At 48.5% G+C, this 24,784-nt stretch overlaps 1 protein-coding gene across 2 annotated transcripts in view; it reads right to left on the bottom strand.

Annotated features, from left to right (window-relative positions):
• Positions 1-275: 275 nt before the first annotated feature.
• Positions 276-24,784, bottom strand: part of PBX1 (PBX homeobox 1) — a 134,348-nt gene continuing 109,839 nt past the window's right edge. The window contains exons 5-9 of one of the 2 annotated variants that reach the window (XM_074906891.1): positions 24,608-24,743; positions 20,863-21,022; positions 13,501-13,613; positions 11,935-12,024; positions 276-5,027 (exon numbers count right to left, since the gene is read on the bottom strand). In XM_074906891.1, the coding sequence (XP_074762992.1) occupies positions 4,935-5,027; positions 11,935-12,024; positions 13,501-13,613; positions 20,863-21,022; positions 24,608-24,743 (592 nt within the window). In that variant the 3' untranslated portion in view covers positions 276-4,934. The remainder of the gene's footprint in view (positions 5,028-11,934; positions 12,025-13,500; positions 13,614-20,862; positions 21,023-24,607; positions 24,744-24,784) is intronic. The other variant, XM_074906892.1, reaches the window with a different exon arrangement.

A 24,784-nucleotide genomic window follows, 5' to 3' on the forward strand; every position in this document is an offset into this window, starting at 1 on the left:
CATCCCCCTGCCCAGGGAAAATGAGGCATGGGGAAGGCGCTAGGAGCAGTGGGGATGCTGCACACTGGGCAGCACCCCTGAACCATATCACTCCAGCCCCCAAGCTTCCACCACCACGAGCAGGACCAAGCATTGAGCTATTGGGTTTACTCACCTGCCCCCACTGCACCCCAAACCCTTCCTGCCCCCTGGATCCCCATGGAGGAAACCCCCAAGGCATCTTGCTTTCCTTCTTTTCCTCCCCAAAAATACGCCAGGTTTGGTTTCAGGGTTGGTTTTTTTTTTTTGCAACAAAAGAAACTATTTATTTGGAATATGCATTACCAGTACAAATCAGGAAACTGTAAAACCTACACCTTGTTAGTATCGTCATAGAACATAAAAGTCTCAGTTGGGATCAGAAAGACAGAGGCCTTTTTTTTTCTTTACAGAAGCAGAAAAGCTTAAAGTTTCAAAACCAGGTCGGAACAGAGAGTCTTTTTTTTAAGGGTTTTTCTTTTTTTTTTTTTTTTTTTTTTTTTTTTAATATTTGGAATCCATTAGGGAGAGAAAAAAAAAAAGGATGGGGGAAAAAATAGAAAAGAAAAAGCAACTCAGAACAACTGGATCATCTTTACAAGGGATAGAAAGGGCTTTGCAGGAACAAAAAAAGCAAACCGACAAAACCACCCCCCCCAGGCAATGTCTGATTTACATCATCTTAATAATAATAATAATAATAATAATAAAGGTGTATGAAAACAAAGGGACTCCAGGAAACCTTGGTATTAAAAATAACATCCCAAACCCTAAAATGTTCAGTGATGTGAAAAGCTCATTTTTTTTGGAGAAGGCAGGGGAGCACAGAAACTATTTTAAGAGAAAACTAAAGCGATGCCAACCAGTGTCTTCCTCAGTGCTTCTCCTTGAACCTCACCCTGCAGCCACAGAGATTTCAGGATATATTGGGGGCTTTCTGGCTGTGTCCCACCATGGCTCAGGGGCTGCCACGTCCTGTCCCTTGTCCCTCATCCTTCCTAGTGCCCCTGGCTTGGGGCCAGGCTGTGAGACCCCATCTGCAACAATGTTCATGGTGGAAATGAGGTTGGTACCTTTTGTGCTCCAAACCCATTTTGGGGTCAAGAGCTGCGGTTGGCCTGATGGGTGTCTCCAAGCCAGGGCTCTTGCAGTGAACCCTCAGGGCAAGGGTGCTGCCAGGATTTGGGGCAGAGCATAAGGGTGTGGAAACCCACTGTCTACACATTTTGGGGAGGATTCATGCCCTTTCATCACTTCCACACAGCTCAGCATCACCCCCGCCCCAGGCATGAAGACCTGCAGGGGCTCTGCACCTGACTCCCTGTCACCCCTCAGCATCTCCTCCCCAAACCCCTTGGGATTATGTCCCTCTCTGGAGAAGCAGTCCCCTCGCTCAGCCCCAGAGCATCCACCCAAGGATCTTCTCGGGTTGGGTGTCAAAAGGAGTGGAGACCCCCCACAGAGAAACACACCCCCACCCCCCCAAACACCACCATTGCTTTTCACATCACTTGGGCTACAGCTCAAAAGCACAGGGGAAGTGGCAAGGCCATCGTCTCAGACAGGTCAAAATAAACTCAGCATCATCAAAGCTCCCCTCCCCTCCCAAATAATGCCAAAAAAATAAAATAAAAGGTAATTTCCGGGTCTCAATGTTAAGAAACATAAAAGTGTTAGACTGTACCTATTAATGCTCACTATTCCAACCATTTTTTTTTCTTTTTAAAGTTTTACAAAATGAATTACCGTCACTTTTTAAACATTGTGTGAGAAGAAATGAGTGTGCACAACTCTACACTTTTCTAGCATTCTTGAACTAATTCACAAATGCGAGAAAATGGAAAGAAAAAAAAAAACCTGTGGGAAAAACAAACAAAAAAAAGAAGATGAATGTAGGTAGTTTGATGTTATAAACTATACAGGAATGAAGCGCTTGTTGCCACAGAAAGAACAGGGATGGGACCTTCCCCCTGTTCCATTTTGCGTGCTAAGAGGGTCATTTTTTATTCTTTTATTATAAACACTATTAAATTCCGACTGCGTTTTTGGTTTTTTTTTTCTCCTTTATCTGAATATACAAGAACATTCATTATCAAATGTTCGTTATCATCAATACTACAAAGAACGAGACACAAATCGCAAGAAACAATGGAAAATGTTAATAAAGCTGAAAGAATCGTCGAGTTTTTTTTGTGGTTTTTTTTGTTTTGTTTTTATTTTTTTTGAGTTTCTGCAGGTTTTTTTGTTGTTTTTTTTTTGTTTTTTTGTTTTGTTTTGTTTTTTTGGTATCGAAGTCAGGTTTTTCTGGGCAGAAAAAAAGTTTAAAAAAAGAAGAAGAAAAAAACCCACAACACTTGGGGTCGGGGAGGTGGGGGGAAAAGGGAGGAGAAACAAAACCCCAAAATTAAAAAAAAGCAAAGAAAAAGGCAAGCGAGCAGCTACGCCAACGCGAACCACAGGGACCAACCAGGGAACCCAGGAGGTGATTTGCAAAGTACCGTGGAGGTCGAATGCACTGCCCAGGCAGCGGGTGCAGGCAGGCAGCAAGTGCAGGCAGGAGGGGCAGCAGTTGCAGGGCAGGGGAAGGCAGCCCTGGCACAGGCTGGCTCCAGTCAGCAGGTGGTTTTGGCTTGTTCCTGGTTGGTTTCCAAGAGGTACCGTGGCATTCCCACAAGCACAGCACTGATGCTGCTCCGGAGAACAGACCTGATCTGGCCCCGTCACCCTCAAACGCTTTGCTGGAAATGGTTAAAAGGCTTCACTGAGGGAGGAGGAGAGCGGGAAAGTGCACTGCTCAGGAAGATGGGCAGCACCTCCCAACCATCCTCACAGAAACGAGCTTCTCAACCTTCTCGTTGTTCTTAACATATTCCCAGCTGGGAGGCAGCCCTAGGCCTCGCAAGTCGCATCATGCTCTGCAGCACAGTCCCATCCCCAAGCGTGGATGAAAAAGCAGGAACAGAAAGTGTCTTGCCGTTGGAGACCTCAGAACTAAGCAAGGAGCAGCTTATGCTGTTTCTTGACTACCTTTCACGCCCTACTCTGATCTCACCAGCTCAGAAAATCTACTGAAACTGGGGGGAAGGTCACAAATTCCAGTGATGTTTTTGGAGCCTTCTGGGCTTGTTCCCCAGGAAAAGGCAGGCTTTACCTCCACTTCAGGCAAGTTACGCTGCTGGCATGGTGTTGCAAGGTGACAGCATGTCGGAGCTGTGGACACGTCCTTTTTCCAGCAAAAGGGTGGAAGTTTTTCAGGCAGAGCATTGAACAGTTCCTGCTTTAATGCTGCTCTGTGCTGGCAGTTCCCATCTCAAGATGTGGGTGGGCATCAACATGCGATGTGGACAAGAGGTATTCGGATCCATCAGAAGGTGCCAGCCATGCCGCACCCACACTGGTCTCCATGACACCCAGGGTCTTGCCTTGGGCCTGCTCAGTCTCCTTCCACCCACGGGAAGAACCTGTGGCCAAAAGTACTGCCCCAGCACAAAGATCAGCCTGTTGCCGGGGCAAACTGGTGCCTCCTCACCCTGCTCTTCAACAAAAGCCATGTCCTCCCAGCATCAGCTGTGCCTGAAGGGGTGGTTCATCAGAATGAAGCCTCACCACCCATTACCAGTTGTCCAAAGAGTGGACTGGAAAAGCTGGACAGGAAATCCCATGAGTTCTCCCATGGCTTGGGATGCCACTGCCATGGGCACCCACCTATCCTACAGAGCTTTGCCCCCGAGCAAACCTGTCGCATTAACCGTTACCAAAAGCACCCGACACACTCACCCCATCACACCCAGCCTCCATGATCCTGCTGCCTGTCCCTTGCTGCCTGCCTGGCAGGCCTTCGGGAATGCAGTGGATGCCACTGACTTCTGTGGGTCCTGCCTGCACTGGGGAACCCCATCTCCTCCTCTTCCACAGCACAGCACACTCCCCAAAACCACAAGCCAACACCCTGCAATGTTTTCCTCATCAGAAAAGCTCCACTGCTGGCCTCCCTAGGTGCTGTGAGAAAGTGGGGGTGCCATCAATTGTCAACGCCTGATCCCGTACAACACCCCAGAGGTGCTCAGCGCCTTTGTTATCAGCGATGGGCATTTCTCGTCCATCTCTGCCTTGTTTTCTTCCCTCCTCTCCTTCCTTCCAACAGCGGGCAGGGAGGATGGCGGGGTTTCATGGCTCATCCAACTTCAGGATGTGTGGTGGGGCAGGGCAGGGACCAGAAAGTGCCAGTAGTTTCTGCAGAGCTGGGAATGGGCCGGTACCTTTTGGAAGCACGTTGGCTCCTTCTCCTATGTGCATGGGGGGCTGTGACCTCCCGCCCCATCACCAGCAGTGCCCAAGGGCAGCTCACCGAGGCAGGGTTAGGCGCGGGGTGGTGATGCTGGCTGGGGCTGGGGCTGGTGGAGATGAGGTGGCAGCGGGGCTGTGTTGGCGGTTCCCTACAGAGAGGTAGCGTCAGAGATGGGGGTGGGCACGGGGGGCTGCCTGCTAGTAAAGGAGCGAGATGTGACTGAGGTACGTTTGTGGCTCCTCAGAAAGATGCCCAGCGTGAGGCCATACACTGCTTCGGGGTTGTTTTGTGTGGTGGTGGTTGATTTTTGCTTTTCCTCCTTAAAATCCTTCTACCTGTTGACACATCCTTCGGTGGAAAGGGGTGCGGGGAAGGGAGTGGTGTTGTGGTGGTGGCAGGAGGGGGGGAGAGCGGCTTCTACCCAGAAAAGAAAGGGAAGAGAGTATAAAGAAGTGTCCAGATTGGCTGAAAAAAGCATCCCGACGAAGAGAAGAGAAGAGAAGAGGAGTCTTCTTATGTGTGCTGATTGGGTTCACCTCCAGTCTGACTGCTGCGGTGTTAGGAGAGGCCCCCTCCCCTCCCGCCCCCGCCGGGGCCGGCTCAGCCAGGGATGCAATTTGCTGGGAGATCAGTTGGAGGTATCAGAGTGAACGCTGCCAGGGCCTTCTGTGGGGGAGGTCACCGATGACGGGGTAGTAGCATCTTGCCAACCTCCATTAGCCTGCGGGAAGGGAGACACAGAGATGCCAGTCACTTAACAGCAACCCAGCCCTACCCAAGTCACCTATCTGCTTCAGACCCTCCTGCTTCTCCCTTGGCAGTGGCCTATGTAGGAAGCAAAGATATACCCTCTGGCTTTCCCATCCCACCACAGACCACAGGGATCACCCATCAGTAGGATGAGGCCAGAAACAATTCTGTCAATAATAGGGGTTTTGATAAATACCAAATGCTCATGGAAATTCTATCCCTTAAAAAAATATGTATTTCTGCAGAAACCTTGAGCTCTGGTTGTTTAGGGTTTTTTACACCTAAATAGGACCCTTCCCCATATGGAAGGAGGAAAACAGCACACCTCACTCCAGAAACCCCATCCTGGCACATTATCTGGACCCAGGTGCTACAAACACACAGAACAAGCAATGGGTCCCAAGGGATGGCTCCAGCACTGCTCCCTGTCCCCCCTCGCTGCCTGTCTGGGCACCCCTCCTGCTGCATGGTCCCTGTGCAGGGGGAAGCCATCAGCACCAAGACTTGTTGTAGGGAAGACATGTTGCACAAACACTTCTCCTGCCACCATAAAAGGCTGCGTTCGGGGATTTGGGCCACCTCTCTACTCCCAGTGCAAGAGCCTCTTCTCACTTTGCAGTAAAACCACAAATTTCTGCTGCCCTGGGGCTGGTCCTTCACACTCCCTGTCATCCCTTCTTGAGGGACCCCAGGTCACAGCACAGCAGAGGTGCAACCACTATATCCCATCCGAGGGTTTGTACAGCAAAGCGTGGTGGACAGCTTGCTGCTTCTCCTAAAAACAAGACACAGAGCCAAATACTTCAGCCTCTCAAGAGCAGAACTACCAGAGGGCCCGGCTGCTGCAGGCAGGAGCCGGCAGCAGACAGAAGCTGTTCGTCCATGGCTGCCATCCCCTTTGGAGAGGAGCAGATGTTGCACCCAACCTTCTCTGCTCACTCTGACATTGATTCAGTGCTCAGCTAATTAATCCTTCCCAATCACTGGCCAAGCTCAAGTAACAGTTGCAGTCCTGCTTTAGACGTGCCTGGGCTACTTCGCCCTTTCTGGCTGCCTGTCCCACTGCCTCCACGATTGGCCCCAACAGCCGGGACCCTGTGGACCTTTGAAGTGGGGTAAGGGTAGGAAAAGCCTCATTTTCCCGAGGTGCTCAGGAGCCAGCCACCTGGGACTCACTGGCAGGTTGTCCATGCTGCTGACCTGCTTCCACCTACCCCAGAGGCAGCTGAGATGGGAGCAAAGAGCTGACCATGGGCAAGCCGTGAGAACCCACATTTTGAGGGATGAAATCACCTCACAGCAGGACATGCAGAAAGGACAGAGGCCTGCACACACACAACAGGCTTGCGTGTTCTACGCGCCTGTGTGTTTGCACACTCCCTTGCAAAAGGGTTCAGGCAACAGCAAGGAAGACAGAACTAGCAACCTGAGCTTGCCAGCAGGTTAGCAAACCCTGCTCCACTTCACCTTGGGTGCAAGCATGAAACCAGACTATGGACAAACATTACCAGCCCTGCCATGCCCACCACTCCCACCAGCTTCTATCCGCAGCTGGGTCCAACCCACCGTCCCTGCCCTCCCTGAGACGCAATAGCCACGCTTACACGTCTTGGACTGCTGCAAGAGGCAGCAATTACTGTAGATTATCAGCCCGACAATGACAGGCCGCATAAAGAGAGACACAGAGCCAACTCCACCGCCCTGAGACTGGCATATTCAAGTACACTTAGGACATTAATAGCAATTTACGTGCCATCAGTGAGAGAGAACCACAATAGCTGTGCTGGCAGCCTCTTATTACCAAGCCTGTTATTTGTTGGAGTTACAAGCTATAATCACAACAGAAACTTTCAAAACCCTTATCTTCTGTGACGCACCAAATCTATTTCAGAGCCGTAATTGCTATGTCACTGGAGAGTTTGCTGCTTAATGCACTCAGATGCCATTTAGTGTTTGCAGGGTCATTACAGTGAGCAGGAGGGGGGAGAGCGGAGGGGGCTGCGTGGAGCAGGGCTCCATCCCTATTGTGCTCAACTATTTTTAGCGAGGCTTTTGCATGCCAGCCATGGTTGGAAGGAGCGAGAGGGAGAGCATCTTGCAGACAGCAAGCACCATGCCTCAATGTTTAGCACCCTGCCCTGAAAAATGTTGGGGAGCCCTATGGTACTCAAGACTGGGAATCAGCTTTCCTGTGTTGCAGGAGTTTGTGCTGCTGATGACCACCTTGGTCAAATCCAGTGGGAAGCCAAGAGGCTGTTGGGGAGAGAATGGATCAGGGCACCCTCTACAGACCCATACCCTCCTGCTTCCTCAACCCGGGAAGGCCCCAAGTGATGGAAAGGAGGCCCCAAGGTTGGCCATGACTTTATCATTTTGATGCCATCCTTTGGTATGGACAAGCCCTCGGTGAGAAGGCCAGATCCTTCCCCAGGCAGAGGGCACATGGGCATCATCCACACTCATTCCTCCACTCCTGGAGTTCACTTCATTGCTGCACAGGCCAAGCCATGTGCAGGATGCATCCAGTTCCACTCAGCTAGCCCTGTCTCCTTCCAAAGCAAGGAGACCCCTTGGGATCTGACTGTAGTAAATCCCTTGGCATCGCTCTCAAAGACAAGGGAGTCTTCTGAGGAGACTGCTGCTCCTCACAGGCCCTCTGAGGAACCTCTACACATAGCTGTGACTTCATCAGGAGAGACAGAAGCCAAAGACAAGAGCAATGGTCTCCAGGAAATCTCTTCATACATCATCTTCTGGTGCCAGTACACAGGCAAGGCCTTGGTGACTGTCCAAGTGGTGGAACTCTGGTGATGGATGGCTGAAACAACTGGGTTTGGTGCCCATTTCCACAGGCCTCACAGCACTTTTGTCACCTCCAGCAAGTCTGGTTGGCTCTCTGCCCAGGCCTCCTACATGGGGCTGGGAGATAACTTTCTGCCAATTTTTAAAGGCTCCTTCTGCTTCGCACAGAGGCTGTCTTGATGTCCCATCTTCCATAACTAAATCCTTGTCCCACCATCGACAGGGAAGGGTGTCAGGTCAGCATTCAAACACACCAGATACTGCCAAGTCTGACACATTGGTAGTAGCTTTGAAGAGGTTTCAGACCTCTTAAGTTTTTAAGAGCTTGTAGCAGGGTCTCCTTATGATACACACTGAAGCTCTTACTAGACACCAGAGAACCCAGCCTTATCTGGCCATCACTTTTCATGGGTCACGGTGACAGCCTTCAGGACAAACCAAGGCATCCCTGATGGATGGAGCTTGGGCACTGAAGCCCTGCCAGACCAAGTTCCATATCCCAGCTTGTGATCACGATCATGAACCGTAGCTTGATCGTAACGGTGAACCACAGCTTGCTGAGGAACAGGGCAGCAACTTTCTTTTCAAGCCTCAAATTCTTAGAGATAAGGGTCTCCAGCACAAGCAAGCGGGTCTCACTTCCTACAGGTATCAGTGCCCAGTGATCCTCACCAACAAGAGTGTATGCAAAACTCAACAGCACACCCTGCCACTGACCATGGCCATCACGGTCACACACACTGTTCTGTGAATAGGCACAGCTCTGTGCAACAGCGGTTTTAAATAAAAAACTTGCACTCTCATAAACTTTAAAAATAGCCTCTCATTTTAGGCTTTTAAATGACTTATAAATGAAATTAAATTAAGTCCAAAAAAGAAATTTCTGAAATGGTTTTTCTTTAAGATGACTACAGCTCATTCATTCATTAGCAGACGGGGGAACTAAAACACTTTGTGGATTTATGGCCACGGGGCAGCAGCAGAAAGGGCAGTGTTTTGGGTTGGGACCCTCCAGAGGATTATGGCAACAAGATCCAGCTTCTACTGGAACCTACCAGAACCTGGACATCTAAATGCTTTGAAACCCCTAGCCTCAGGGACCGCTGGCTGAGTACACATGTGGATCCCCACAGACAAGCACTGCCCAGAGGGACCAAGACACTCAACACCTCTCACTTAATGGTGCAAAACCCCTCAACCTCAAAGCCTGCAAAAAGGGCTGGCTCAGACCCCAACCATCCCCTCCTTTCAGATGGGGGGGGTCCCTCCTTCCTCTCAGTGCTACCCAAAGACAAGTATCCTCAAGACAGCTCCTGCCTCTACCACCCTTCCATCAGCATGACCATCCCTGTCCCTTACTGGGACCGGTGCTGCCTAATGCCATCTCCACCTGCAGAGGAGAAGGTGGCTGTTCTTGCTCTGCCTCAGCCATCACTGTGGGTTACAGACATTGTGATGGCTGGGACATCGCCCATTATCCTGCTAACGATGCAGAACCGACTCCAGCCCTTTTTGCCCATGGAGAGGTCTGTCAGCTGTTGAGCAGCAGAGCCACGGAAGGGAATGGGACTTTGGGTAGATTCTTATCCTCAGCTGTCATGACTTAAGACGCATATAAAAATTCATCCTCCATCAAGGAAAGCAAACCCTGAGCGTTGTCTCTCCTGCCAAGGTTTGCAGCTGTGGAGCTGGGCAACCTGCCGCTGACTTCTCAGCCCTGACGGGCTCCAGGGATGACTTAACCTCAGTCCCGTGCAGACATCGTTGTGACAGGGCTCTTGACTAGGTTTCGGCTCATCTCCTTCCAGCAGCTCATGGGGATGCTTGGGTGACATGGGGACGGCAGCTTTCTGTGTCACTAGCAGCTTTCCTCCATGTCCTGCTGCCCTTCCTTGGCATTAAAGGGTTCAGGGGAGAGGCAGGGAAGCCCGGCACCCTGCCTGCACTGAGCAGCTCCCCAGGATCTTGCCCAGTGCTTCCCAGGGAGCAGCCACACTCCAGGAGTGGACAAACTGAGGTCCATCAAGTGACCTAGCTGGATGGGAAGACTAAGTAAAAGATACAGGCAGGAGCATGCTCAGGATATGGGGGAAGCAAAATATTTGGGGACAGGGAGGCAACCCAGAAGATTCCTAAACTATCCACTCAGCTCTGGACTCCCTGCCTTGCTCCCCATGCCTACCACAGCTTTATGGGGAAATGAGGCATCACTTCCAAATGTGGGTGGTCCCTTTGCCCACTTGCCACCCTGCCCCTCTCTGAACAACATCCAATTTGGGCCAGTCTGGGTTCCTGCCCTCCCTGAACACCAGCCTGAGGAGCCATGAGATGCCACCATGCCAGATCCCCGTTTGGGAAGTGCAGTGGGGACCACTGAGCCCCTGCCACTCCTCAGCTCACCAATTCCCAGCACTGCTTGTGTAACAGCCAGAAACACCAGCCCATTTCTCCTTGTCCTATTCAGTTTTTGAGTTTCCACTACCTCTTCCTGCTCGTCTCCACCATCATTCCCTCCTTGTCTCGTAATCCCCAGCAGCAACCCTCCCCCCCAAATTTTGGTTTAAACCCAGCCCACTGTTATTTTCCAAGGCAACTGCAACCATAATCAGCTCAGCCTCTTTCCTTGGGGGTATTTTAATTTATACAAAAGTATCATCTCTTATCATGATCAGCCTGCGATTCATTTACTCTCAAAGTATTAAAAAGCCAGAAAGGGAATAAATTCAGCGCACAGAGAAATTAATGCGGAACGATAGGCTCTTTCGTGTGGCATTTCCAAGCGCCGTTTTTGCAATGGGCTTATGTAATGAGACATAATTATCTGCACATGTTCAATTACATTACTTCACAAATCTTCCCTGCCTCTGCCTCCTGACGTCAAGCCGCCCGCTAAGCGCCGGTGCCCGCAGGAGAGGGGAGTGCAGCTCCCCATCCACCGCGCCCCTCTCTCTGCACCCTCTTCCTGTGCCAGCAATGGCCACTTGCACGCTGATAGCCCGAAGATGGTCACATGCAAGGTGACAAATGGCACAAGCCTTGGCTGGGAGGGTGATGGGACTGGATGGTGCACCATGTTGGGGTGCTTGGCCACAGGACCACCATCCCACCCAAGGGACCACCACCTTCCTGTCCAGACAGAGACCACCCCACCTCAACCTTCCGCCTGCTTGATGGGGACCGCGGCAGTCAGCCACGTCCAGTGCCAGCTGCCCTCTCATTCGTGCCATTCCAGATGTCACCGCCACCACCCATTCTGTGCTCACAGCCTCCTTTTCCAGGCTGCCCTCTTCTCCCAGCTTGCTGTCACCGCCACTGAGATGGCGGACGATTGATCTGAGAAATGAAGTTGGATTGCTGTCCCGAATCTACACTGGGTTCTCCTTGTGTGTGTCTGATCGATTTCCCCCTGTGTGACACAGCTTGTCGCTATGAATTTTCATGCTAGTCAGAACCCGCCAGCACACCCAAGAACAAGGAGAAGATGCTCTGGAGACCGCCCTCCCCCTCGCATCCTCCCCCAGTCTGGTTGGGTGAGGTTTTCTTGGGTTGATGTTAGTTGGCTTTGGTTTTTTTTTTTCTCCTTTTATTTGCAATTGTTATTGCTGCCAACCCCATCGCTGCTGTGCTTTCAGATGCCGGCCAGGGATGGGTTATTTTTAGATGGTTGCTCCAGGATGGTGCCATTGGCCTCCGCATGGAGCCACCTCTGGACCGGGGCATTCGTGGTGACATTCCCCACTGCGGTTATGCGAGGTGTCACCTGTTTAGCAGCTCCTCTCGGCCGAGCGCTTGTGGCCGCAGGTGCCGGGCAAACGCTGATCGGCTCTGACAGTCCTAGACGCCAGCTGCCTGCACAAAGCCTGCCCGGTCACCACTTTTTTTGTGGGCAAAGCTCTGCCGTTGGCGTGACTGATACAGAAGCAATAAACTAGGTGACCGTAAAAGCAAAGACAAGTCCTACTAAGTGGCATTCTGAGCCCTATGGCTTTGAAATAATTGGTAGTGAGAGAACAAAAATGAAAAAAAAAAAACCAAACAACAAAACCAAGAACCCAAGCCTATTTTTTTTTTCTTACACTGATGCCCTGCGGACTATACATCTGACTTGCTGCGAGTCCGTCACTGTATCCTCCTGTCTGGCTGATAACATGGCGAAGGGTATCCACCTAAACAGACCAACGATAACAAAGACATAAATTAGAGTGAATGAAAGGTTAGTGGGCAAAGACACTTTGGTTCATCTTTGGCAAGATAAAAACAAACAAACAGTGATAATAACAATAAAAATAAAGGTAAATATTTAAAGAAGTGTAAAAGAGAACCATAGTTGGTCTTGTGGCGAGAGCTGAGCCAGAGGACTCCTCCTGCCTCCCTCACCACCCCCGACCTGCTCTAGCAGCCCCATCATGTTCTCTTTAGCCCCAAGTCTTTCAATAAAAAGAGCAGAGGGGGACAACTGCATGGCAAGCGTAGCGTGGGACCTCCTGGAGCACACTGCTGCAGCCAGCTCCATCACTGATGCTCAAGGACCCACGTTCCTACCCCTACCCCCTTCCACCCTTTGGCCCCAATCACTGGAAGGCTCATGGCAGTGGAAAGAGATCCTCAGAGTCCGTGAGCACCTTCATTTCAGAGGGCCCAAAAAGGAAATATACCTACCATGGCAAAGGCACCAGCAGCTCTCCTCCAGACGCCCCATTCCTCTCCCTCCACACCCCCAGCCCAGCCCTGGCAGGGGCACATGTGGCAAGCACATCTTGGTGCCCATGGATGGCACACTTGCTCTGTGTCCAGCACGGCCAGGGGAGCAGCTTTAGAGAGCTCTCCTTGCCCGGTGCTGAAGTGTCAGAGTGGCTGTCGTCTCTCAACACAGTATGGAGCCTTAGATGCCAGAGAGTGGATTCATGGCACATCTGAATATTGGATGGGAGGTGGGAGACCTTAGTGAGTTCCTGGCTATTTTAAATTATTTCTTTTTGCCCAAAGCATGGGTTGACGTTTCAGTGATGCTGCTAAAAACTCCCTCGCTCTGTCTTACTGGTGTGTACATGGGTGTGTGAGCGTCTATGCTTTGGGGAGGTGGGGAGATGGTGAAGGGTAGCTTTTAATTTTTAAAAAATGTATTAAAAATCTAGCTGTGTATTTGAACATTTCTTGCCTTTCAGCAGACACCTGGTTTGGCATCAAAGGAGTAAGTGGAAGCCTTGTAAAATGAGACACCAGTCCAAACATCTGGTCCCTTCCCTTGGAAGAATAAAGCAAAGAAGAACCTAAACCTCAGCTGATTCCGTTTTGAGTTTGTGCCTGTTCTCCTAAACCTCCTCTCCTCCTAGTACGACTATCAAGCCAGAGCCAAATGCATTCACAAAGTGTGGGCAAGTCTCCTCAAGACCATGGTTGTTGGTTTGGTTGGGTGTTTGGTTTTGGTTTCTTTTGGATTGATTTTTTTTTTGGTGGTTGTTGCTGTTGCTTTTTTTGGTTGGTTGGTTTTTCAGTTTAGTTTGCCTTTTTTAAAGTGTTGGTTGGTTTGTTTGTGCTGGTTGAGATTTGCTCTTTTCAGACGGGAGGGAGAAGTGCCAATACAATCAAAGGCTCCTCCAACACTAATGCATTCACTGGCAGTACATCGGATGGGTCCCTACCTGTGACTGCACGTTGGCTCCAACCTGGGCCCCTTGGTAAGAATCCCCATTGAGAGACTGCACGCTCATGAACAAATCTCCAGAGTTTGACATGTTAAAAGAACTGGAAGAACCTGGAAAGGAAAGAGTGAGGCACCTGAATCACAGAAAGGAAAAAGATCCACCCCATGACTCTCAGCCAAGACGAAGGAACAACATGCAAAGCAACCACAAAAACAAAACACACAGTCAGGTTAGTAGTATGAAGAACAGAGCAAGCAAAAAAAAAGGATGCACTCTTGAGGTTATTCAAAGCCACATGTTGTTACAGCTCAATGCCAAGAACATTCTTCAACAGCTCCTCAGCTGGAGGAAGGATTTTTCATGCTTTCAATTGAGACAAACAAAAGCCAGCCTCGAAGACTCAGACAGCTCTCTCCCTTAATTTCAGGGCATCAAAATCCTTCAGGCAGCTTTAAAAATCTTGGTTGTTGGAGGTGTCCATCTGGCAGACTGAACTGGAGAACATAATTACCCAGACAAGCTTTGCTATCAAGAGCGGAAAACTTTTTAGCAGGGCTACTGCTGTTTCTGAGAAGCTCAGATCAGGGTGGGTAAGTCTACACTGTGCTACTCTCTGCAGGGTGAGCACCTCCAGACACCATCCTGTTCCACGGCCAGGGCTCCCACTGAGTCACAGGGAGCTCTGCGAGGGAACGGTGCACGGGGTTTGCCAGCAGGACATCAGGAACCCATCACTGGTGGGAACTGCAGCACACCAGGAGCGAAGGCTTGCAAAAATGTGAAGGCACAGGGCTAGACTCCCAGTACCCACCATGTTGGCAAGTGTCTTTCATTGTGATGGGACAAGAGAGGATAGAAGGGTGTCACAGCCCTCCTCAGCCAGCTGCCCCAGAAGAACGAGCTCTGTAAGCATATTCCCCACTGCATGCACCAGTTGCCAACGTTACACTAAAAAATTATAACAGTGAAGACAACTGGGTGGGATCAGGAGAAAAAAAAAACACAAATGAAAAGAAAAAAAAAATCCCGCCTTTGCAGAAACAAGGTTTTCTGCTTCCAGCTTTGAGATATCTGAGCACCTCCTCAACTACTGAACAGGAGAAACAAACCCATCATGTAACTGGAAGGCGGGGAAGGAGGGAAGGGGGTTAAAAATAAATAAAAAGGTTTTATGGGATTATTTCAGAACTTATCGTGCAGATCAGCGCGTTAAGTGTGAGACAGCTCAACGTGCAAGGTTTGGTTATATACATGACGTTAGCTTTGGAAAGGAGAGACTTCAGGGGCCCAGGTCAGCTACGCTTTCAGCTCCAACCCCAAATATGCTCTCATCATCTCCACTGCCACTTCCAACTCGGAAGACTGGCAACCACAGTCCTGGTGGAATTGCCCAACTATGGCTCATGCGTGCACTCTGAGAAACACCTGGCAATCCCCCTTCCCTTTGCTGGAAAGGGAAGAAACACTTGGGACAGACTCCAGCTGTTTCCCTGGAGGTGGACCAGGAAGGCTCCTCTGAAGGAAGCCACCTCCAAGAAAGGTCGGGGAGCAGGTGGGAGGCCTATGCTAGAGACTTCATGTTATCTAAACTCTCTGCTGTTTTCTTTGCAACTGGCTCTTCTGTCAGGTGCTGGCAATTCTCAGAATTGAAGGGAAGCAAAAGCATCACTGCTAGATACAATGCCCAAGACAGTCAAGAGAAAGACTCATCTTGAGCACAGCAAGTCTTGCATCCGGACCCTCCCACTGGTGCCTGAAAAGAGCAGAGCCAGGAATAGCTCATTGTGCTCACTGTCAACCCTGCCCAACCTGTTCCAGAGAGCAATCCCCCAGTGCTCTGTAAAATAACCAGGACTAGTCAGAAGGCAGCTGTAAGCATCAGCTCCTCTGCTCGGATGGCAAAGGACTCCCGTCACTTCCCAACCTCTCAGGTTACTTGCTTTTTTAAAGACAAAAAACCTAGGGAAATAAGCTGACAGACTGAGGATAGCCTACCCTGACACTGCTCAACTTTAAGCATGAAGATGGGCACTTTTCACATACACAAAGGTGCTTCCTAACTGGTTTTCTGAATGATCACTTTGACCACCAACATAAAAGCACAGGGCAGTAACGTGGCTTTGTACTCCTGCAGTGCCTGAGAACCAAAGGACTTTGCAGCTACCGCTCACAAGAAGAGAATATTCTCCTATTCTTTAAGGGTGAGCAGAAACCTTTGAGATCACACAAATAATCAGTGACAGATCTAGGAAGAGGACTCGGGAATCCCTGAGCACCTGACAGGGCACCGCTATTGCTCCACCCCCAGCAGAGCAATATTTCATTCCACTTTCCCCTACCAAAAGAAAATTATAACAATAATAAGAAATAAAAATGCCATAAACTTAACTGATATTTTATTGAAACTTAACAAACCTGACCGTAAAATTGAGACTGGGAAGGAGGAAATAAAAATAAACAAACAGCCACAACTGTAGTTCTGGAGTGCTGGTGTCTTGGAAATCATGAGGAGCACCGGAGATGTCACTTACAAGATATACACTGCTATTGGCAACAGGGTATTTTTACAATATATGTGCATATCTAAACGGTAAATATGTCATGCTGCTGATGTGGATGCAAAGATAAATATGCGCATACCAATGGAACCGCATGTATGGATGCATTTGTATCAGAGCTGTAATTGCAGAAAGCCCTTTGCGCTGCTGCTCTGCTGCTTCAGCACTCCTCTGTCTATGTACTAGGCATGTATGAAAATTACGATGGCCCAAAGTCTCAGAGACACTGCTAAGAGGGGATGATACACTGGGGTGGGAGAAGAGGCACAAATGTGAAGAGCCCAGAAAATTAAGACTCTTGTATTCTCCATGGAGACAAGATCTGGGAATGCAAGTCAAATCCTTCCACTAGAGGACGCTCCATCATAAATCTAATATGTCCCTCTGAAAGGCTCCATTGTGAACACACCAAAGGTCTTCAGTGGTCATAATTTGATCTGGGGCTCCTCAAGAACTGAGAGGTAATAACCATCTTTGAGCTTGTGAACCCAGGAGGAAAGGGCTCTGACCATGGAAGTCCCATGATGCTACTGTGTGTAGACAAAAAAAAAAAAAAAACCCACACCAGAAAAACTAACACTTTTCATGACTTGCAGCAGTATGGAACAGTGGTTCGTCTTCAGCATCCAGATCTCTTACCAAACGCAAGACCTATCAACACTATTCCTTAGTGGTGAATTTCTATCAGGTCATCACCAGCTTCAGACACAGTGCTGGAAATGTTTAAACAAGCTATGGCAGTCAGATCTTGACACTGGGTGAAAGCCTACATCAAAACAATGCCTGCAAAGAGATCTTTTCCACCCCTAACACTTCTGATGAGCGAAACCCACTTCAAGTTTGCCTCCAATTCAAAAATTTTCACAAACTTGACTGCTGCTATTTCTTGCACCACTTCTCCAGCTCTTCAGAGATCTTATTCTCCAGCCTCTCTGATGTCTTCTCTAACATTTTGACAGTCTCAACTTCCACCTTAAATTTTCCAGGACCTCTAACAAGTCCTTTTCTCTCAAGTATGTGAGAATTCAAATGGCATCAAGAATACACAAACATGGTAATGTTGATTGGAGTTAAAATCAAGCCATCCTCCTCACCTATGAGACAGAGATCCAGCACACTGAACCACTGAAGTCGACTCATGTATACAAGACTCCTAGCTGAAGTCAATGGCAGTGACATATATGCACTGAGAGCAGAGAACTTACCCCCTCTGTAACTTTTCATTGTGTTTCTACCATGGCCAAAGATGAGGGAAGAACTTGATGTAGGTCCCCAGCTGGATAAAGCCACCGAGTTTGACAGCAGGTCTAAAAGCCTGGGATGACCCAGCAGGACATTTGTTCTTTTTCATTTGTCAACCAATACTCAAGACAATGAGACCACGACCACAACAGCCTCTCTGCTGAATGAAGCAGGGTCCTCTCCAGTGCTGCACTCTGGACAAGTGATTGCCACAAATGGAGGAAGGTAGAGAAGGTAACATACAGCAATCAGATCTGTGCCTGATGAAGTACACTTCCAGACAGCACGATTCCCTCCATTAGTAGCTTTGCTGGAAGATTTTTACAAAACAAAAGGGTGAGCAGGAAAATAATTCAGGACAATTTTGACTGCTCTGCATGGAAGATTTCACTGGATGTCATCACCTGTGTGTGGCCCTTGAGGACTCTGGTAGGCAAAAGGGTCTGCCCACACAAAACAGCTTTCGTTTGCCATGTGGTTTTTGTGCTGAGATTGTCCAGGCAATCAAAGTGAGGATGGGGAGTTGTTAGCCCAAATGAGCCAGACATCTCAGCTTATTTGAACATCTGGCTGATAAAGTCCAACTGTGCGTATTCAGGATGAAAAGGTGTTTGACATTCAGGCCTGGGTGACTGAGGATGGGGGACCCTGCTTTGAACGTGCCAGATGGCTAGACAGATGCAATCCTTGCCCTTGTCAATGTGTGGCCAATCTCTTTGACTGACTGTAGCCATTCACCAATCTCCAGTAACATGGGCATCAATGCACAGAACAGATGGGCCCGCGTAGCCACAGCAGAAATGAATTTAGTTCCTGTCCCAGGTCCCATTGCATCCAGTTCCACCTCCTCTTCCAACATCATGGCCCTCCAGGGACTATAATGCTGGTCGCTTCTTTCTCATGACCTGTCCTCTGCCTACTCTCTTTCTTTTCACATGCCCCACAATGTATTTAAACCAGAAGGTCCTTACAAATTCCCAGCAAATCCCATCTTTGTTCAAGCCTCTTCCTTACCAAAGTCTCAGCCAATGATCTGAAAACAGAAAGAAGTCCACAGTGTAAAAGGAGAGGCATCATCCATCTTAGTTCTTCACCTCTTCATCCACTTCCATGTCCCTCCCAGGGCAATTCAGCACATCTGGAAGGCTCATGGCCCTTGACACCAGCCTCCAACTCTTTCACAGACAGGTATTTCAGACTTAGTGTGTACAGGTGCGCTTCTTGCTGCTAGCACCTACAGGACAACCTGAAGCAGGGGAAGTCACACAACTCCTGATGTCCTCAGAATGTGCCTTTTTCCCCACAGTGTGACAACGCAGAGATGCTTGAATGAGCTGTACATCCACGTGGTTCAGCTGGGGAGATCTCAATCTGGGATGCCACTGTTGGAGGTAAAATCCTGAGGCCCCTCCAGCTGTCTTCTCACAAGAGGACTTACAAGGACATCCAAACTCACTATTTGCAAGCTGGCCCAGACTACTGCAGTGCTGACAACTGCTGCAGTGTACAGGGAGGGCCAGGTTAGAACACTTTGCTTCTAGCAGAAGAAGGATCTCCATGGCCCCCTCGCACTGATGTGCTGCTTTAGCACTGCTGCCACATTAGGCACGTGAAAAGAGATCGACGTTCCTGGAGTACAGTCAAGTGAGCCAGAAAGAGGACCCAGGAGCTCAAGTCTTACCCGTTAATAACAAGACTGTTTGTCCTTCCCTGAAAATGTAGTGTTATCCAGGGATTATCTTAGCTCTTTACGGCAGGGTACCAGCCAATTTATCTTTGAAACAACTGTGTTACTGCCTGTGGGGAAGGTGAAGAAACAGTCTCACACTGGAGCACTATTTAACTGGGCAGGCACTGGGGAAATGACTATTCCACTACATGCAGCCCAGATCTAAACCCATTTAAGCAATTTGAAACTCTTTCCTTACTATTCCAGACTTTTGGATCGGACTCTGTTTGAAGAAAAGAGAAGAAGGAAAGCTGTGTCTCTTTGGTCCAAGCTGACGTGGACTTTAGGACAGCATCACAGGCAGTAGGCATCTCCCTCAACCCAGGCAATTCTGCTCTCTACTCTCCAGCCTTTTCTACAGAGGGGTGTTAACATCAAGAGACCCCACCTGACCAGGTGTTCTGAGTGAGCTGTTTGGAAATGATGACATTTTTAAAACTGCCTTTGCCTTCCCACTGTGGAGCTGGTTTGGGAGATCAGCCAAAGACCCATGCCACTCATTTCTTCCCTTGTTTGATCCCTGGCTCTCCACTTTCCACTCAAATCCTCTAGATCCGGGGTGTGATTACTCTGATATCTGTCACAGGTAGGGTTACGCTCACTATAAAGCATGTCCTGATAGCAACCAGCATTTGCATGGTGTATGGCTGGTAGTGTACTTAATATCCAGCTTCTGCTGTCCACCATCATCTTTGCTCCCCCACCATTTCCTTCCTCTTAGTAGCCTACCTGATAACAGCAAGCATCGCGCCCTGGTGAAAGGGTACCATAAGCAGACACTGAGCTGAAAGGCGCAAGAGTGCCACATTCCCACTCTCCCTCCCACCCCTAAAAAGAAAACAGGCACACAGATATTTGCATGGATAACAAAAGTACATGGTACCCATGAAGTTCACTTTTTTCCCTCCTTTTAAACAAATCCAAATTTTCCAGTGCTCTCAAGAGCAGAGCACAACCAGCTGACTGCAGCCTGGGATCATTTTTGGGTTGGCTGTCCTTGTGGCAGGCACCACACATGAACTAGGCATTGTTCTCTAGCCGAGGAGTTGAAATCTGGGCAAAGTGCTCTGTGCCTTTGACCCTCAAAACAAACAAATGGAAACCACAGCAAATGGGCAGCAAAGGGGGAAAGGGAAGGAAATGACCCGTGGATTTCCCTGGATCGCAGTGACACAAAGGAAAAATAAAATTCACACAGAGCACACTTGCAGGTGATCCAGACACTGTCATGTAAGCAATCAAAGGTAACCACAACAGAAAGAAAATCAAAGGATAAAAATCTACCCAAAACAATCCCCAAAATGGCATGAGTTAGGACATCCCAGAAATGCTGGGTTTTATCCATTAGGGTCACTCATGCTTTCTGCCTCAGTGAAACAAAATCATTATGCAATGACTTTTTAATTATTTTTTTTCTCCCCCCAAAGTGCAAGCAGTCCCAGCCACTTTTTTCAGATCATTCCTCTGGTTTTGTGTTCACCATCCATGCATATAACCCCCAATGCGGCACTGTCAGTCACAAGGTCTGATCATATTGTTTTTCCAACGAAAACCAGAACAGGGAAGGGGAAGAGAAAAAATAAGAGAAAAAAGAGGGGAAAAAAAGCAGTGAAAATAAAGTACCCCCCCGCAAAAAAAATGCCCAAAACCAAACCCATCTCTCTTTTAATTTTTTTTTTTTAAGAGACCACAAAAGTGAGCCATCCAAAACCAGAAAATAAAAATTGAAATAACCAAAAGGAGAAAACAAGAGAGAGATTAGAGGGAGGGGGGGAAACAAACAGAAAAACGAACACTAACGACCCAAAATAAACAAAAACAAAAACTAACCAGCTGAATTGGGAGTTGAGGGTGAGTTAGCCTGGCTTCCATGGGCTGACACATTGGTAGCCGTGACAGCCGTTTTGGCAGCATAAATATTGGCTTCCTCTTGAAATTTACCTATGTTCTTCTTGTACCGGATTCTCTTATTTCCAAACCAGTTTGATACCTAGAGCAAGTTTAAGAGAAGACAAAGATGTTAATATTTCAGCTCTGGTGCGTGCGGCTGAGTGAGGAAGGTGGATTAATTCAGGTTAAGCAGTGCATATTCTTTTCCCCAACCCCCATTTTCCTAGCCTCGGAAGGAAGCACTTTCTACTCGCTTGTGCCACACCAAGACCAGGAAAGGTTGTGGGACCCCCTTGAGAGTGCTGGGTTTGTACGGATATATCTGGTTATATGGAACTGCTCGACTCACCCCACAAATATATCAGACGGCTTTAAAAACACCTGAGAAACTCAAATAACCCTGAAATTGCACAACCTGGAAACAGTGTGTGTCATTTTGAAATTTTTTATTTGCCTCCTCCTCACTACCCCTCTGACAGGGGCAGATGGTCTGATTCCCAGATGCCCCAAATGCCAGTGTGGCTTTCAGAGAGAACCCCCAACAGATTTACCTGGGCCTGGCCGACACACAAAATTGCCCTGATATGACTGAAGCTCAGCTTTCGATTCAAGTGAAATCAGTACAAAAGGCCAGAAGTGGATGCTCTTCATCCAGCTCAATTAGGCTTTTTGTGGTTCAGCATGAACCACTACATAAACTGGGAGCTTCAGGAGGAGGCTAAAGAGGGAGTACAGGGCTTGCCGTAAGACCTAACTTTGGTCCCAGGGAAGAAGTGTGTCCCTTGGAAAGAGGCAGGAGATGTTTCCATCATGTTTGTCCAGAGACCAGCATGGGTCTGATGTGTCTAAGTGCCCAGAAGTGTGCTGAATGGGGCGGCTAGTGGATTTATTTAAAAAAAAGAAAGAAGCGGGATGAACTTCTTCACAAGCCGTAAGTGTGACTGAAAATAATGGGCCAGATCTGAAGGTAGAATGAAGTGGTGCAGCTCTGCTCATGCCAGTCCTGGCGAAAGCTGTTTCCCTGTGCCTGTAGCAGTGTAATGCACAATCCTCAGAAAGCCCAAAATTGAGGTCCAAGCACTGATCCTTGCAGACTGTCAGGGTGATATCCTGGGATCAGCAGTATGAATGCTTGACAGAAAGGTCACTCAGACAACCTGCCAGGTTTCTGGATAAATACCCCAAAGTTTGCATGTCAGAGGTTCAGCACAGTGATAGCATAACTCCAAAGTCTGTGAAACCAGGCTGTGGTATCTCGCCAGAGCTGCTTTCCAGAGAAAATGTCAGGGTACCTCCCCAACCACCACAAACTCAGCATTCCCAAGAACCCACTCAGTACCCTGCTAATGATAATCCTGTTCACTTGTGGGCACTATGTCACATTGAACTATTTCAGAAATGTGGGAAATATTCAACCTACAGTTTTGGAAGCAGCTCTGTTTCTGTGACAGCACTGAACACAGAGAATCAGGGCACTATCTTCCTACATGCAGATCTCTAAGCAGAAGACACCTTCCAGCTGCTATTGACCTTGTTTGAGAAAGCTCATCAGGATGAAGAGACTAGGCAAATGGCAAAGGATGCTGCAATTCTCCCAGAAGAGTTCCAACACTCCCAGGATCGCCTGGAGCTGCAATTTTGAGCTAGGAGATCAACCTCTTTGGTGGGACTCAAAGGACATTCTCCCTTTGCTTGCTGGTGAGCCAACACATCAGTGCTTCCCCTTCTAAATGGACTGTCCACACACCAAGACACAGAAGACAATACTGGATGTTCATCCTGGAAGCTCATGATTTTTTACTCATCTTAGGGAAATTGTTTTGGCATGGGTGTTGATAATTGAAACCTATAAGCTTTTATTCCTATGATGCTTTCTATCTGCAGTGCTCCTAGAGCATTCAGCAGCTTCTACACAGAAGTGGCTTCATCCGCCAATTTACCTGCTACTAAACTGCAGGTATCCAATCCCGTGCTGCTGCAGAGCAGGAAAAAGAAAATATAACCTCCAGAGACTCCTAGGAGGCAAAAGGTAGTAACTCAGATCAGCACCCAACACAGATCTTGGGGCGAACATTTCGATGGCACCAGGAGCAGGAGCTGTTTGCAAGGAGCTCCATTCCACTTCTTGGTCCAGCTTTCCCATTAATGACAATGTGCTCCTTTGTGATCTTCCCTCTTGGCCATCTCTCCAACACCTCTTCTGACTTCAAATGCTGGAGCTGGTGGGTGAACTCCGCGCACCACAGAGAAGGAAGTCGGGATGAATGGCTACCACAGTTGATCTTCATCTTAAAATTTGCCTAGCCCGGTCAGCCTTTGAGTTCAGATCAACTCTGCTCATGACTTGCACACATTCACGATGTCCCATGTCCTCCCTTAGCCTCAGCAAAACCAGAAACCTGGATGTGTCTTTGTTTCTACCTTCTTTGGACAAAGGGTGGGAGATCCTGGAGCCACCACAAAGCAGCCTTGATACAGCATGGTCAAAAAATATCCTAAGTGCAGCATTTCTCCTGGGCATTTTCTCTTTGTGAGGGAAAAGTTGTAAGTGTGAACAGATAAATTAAAAGTGAGAGGGGAAGCATCAGGACAGCTGTAGTATTACTTAAGCCAATATGTGCTGTCTTTTGTAGATAACTGGGCAGAATCAATGTTTGGGTCTTTTGACCCAGGGGATGCAATCAGAGTCACTCAGCAGGCATTCAATGTGGTGATGACACCTACCCTTGGATGCTGTTGCTCCTGCTGAAGGCAGACATGCTCTCACAAGGACACCAGATGCTACGGCTGTCTTCAGTTTACTTAAGCAACAAACAGGCATGTGCCTGGGGCTGGGAAGCAGCCCAAGATGAGGAATGCAATAGGAGCCTAGAGGGAGTGCTAAGCTCACACGAGGACAAGACTACCAGAGGCCATATAGATTGGCTTTCAATCATGTAGCTTGCTCCAAAGAGAGGAAATAAAGAACAGCAGGCCTGAGCAAGGTACAGCTGAACACTTCAAGGACTGACTGCACTCCTCACAAATCCCAGCAGCTCCCAGGTCAAAGCTACAGAATCCAGGAACTATGTGGCTGCCTTGAATGTATGGAAATAATTCCATTTGTCTTTACTGTCCACCTTTCTTTTAGGGATAAGCAAGTCAGGGAGATGTCATCTCCTGCAGCACAAGAGTAATGATGGAGAGAAACGACCCTGTGAAAGCCCATCCTCCTTGAACACAAACTACAACCATTAGCCTGTCTGATCCAACCCTTCCCACCAGGACCTTGTCCATTCCACCTTATCAGGCAAAATCTGCGCAACTCTTCCTACTGCCTTCCAATCCCTTGGCTTAAAAAATGGGCTCAAACAAGCTCTTCTTGCAAGCCAGCTCAGCACTAATTCCTTGAGGAGAAGACTTTGTTTCCGTGGGTCACACCACATCATTTCTGTGCTGTTAACACCTTGGCTGCACACACAGCCATCACTTCATGAAGTCTTCTAAATTCTCTTCCCAACTCCCCTTTTCCACCATGGTTTCAGTCTGCAAGTCTGCTGTCCACTCTCCCACTCACTTACACTAACTTGCACTAAACTCATTTAGTAATTAAATGCTCAACACTGAGACATGACTGACTTCACTGAGGTCCAGAGTACCCTTCACCACACTGAGGTATCTTTGCTGTATTTCTGAGCTCACTCACCTGTGAGACTGTGATGCCACATTTCTTGGCTAGCTCTTCTTTGGCTTCCTCACTGGGGTAAGGGTTGCTGAGATGGGAATAGAAATACTCATTCAGGATTTCTGTAGCCTGCTTGTTGAAGTTTCGTCTCTTCCGCCTTAGTATAAAAAAAGAGGGGGGAAAAGGAAAGGAGATCAG

This window comes from Athene noctua, chromosome 5, assembly GCF_965140245.1.
Source record: "Athene noctua chromosome 5, bAthNoc1.hap1.1, whole genome shotgun sequence".
Taxonomy (NCBI): domain Eukaryota; kingdom Metazoa; phylum Chordata; class Aves; order Strigiformes; family Strigidae; genus Athene; species Athene noctua.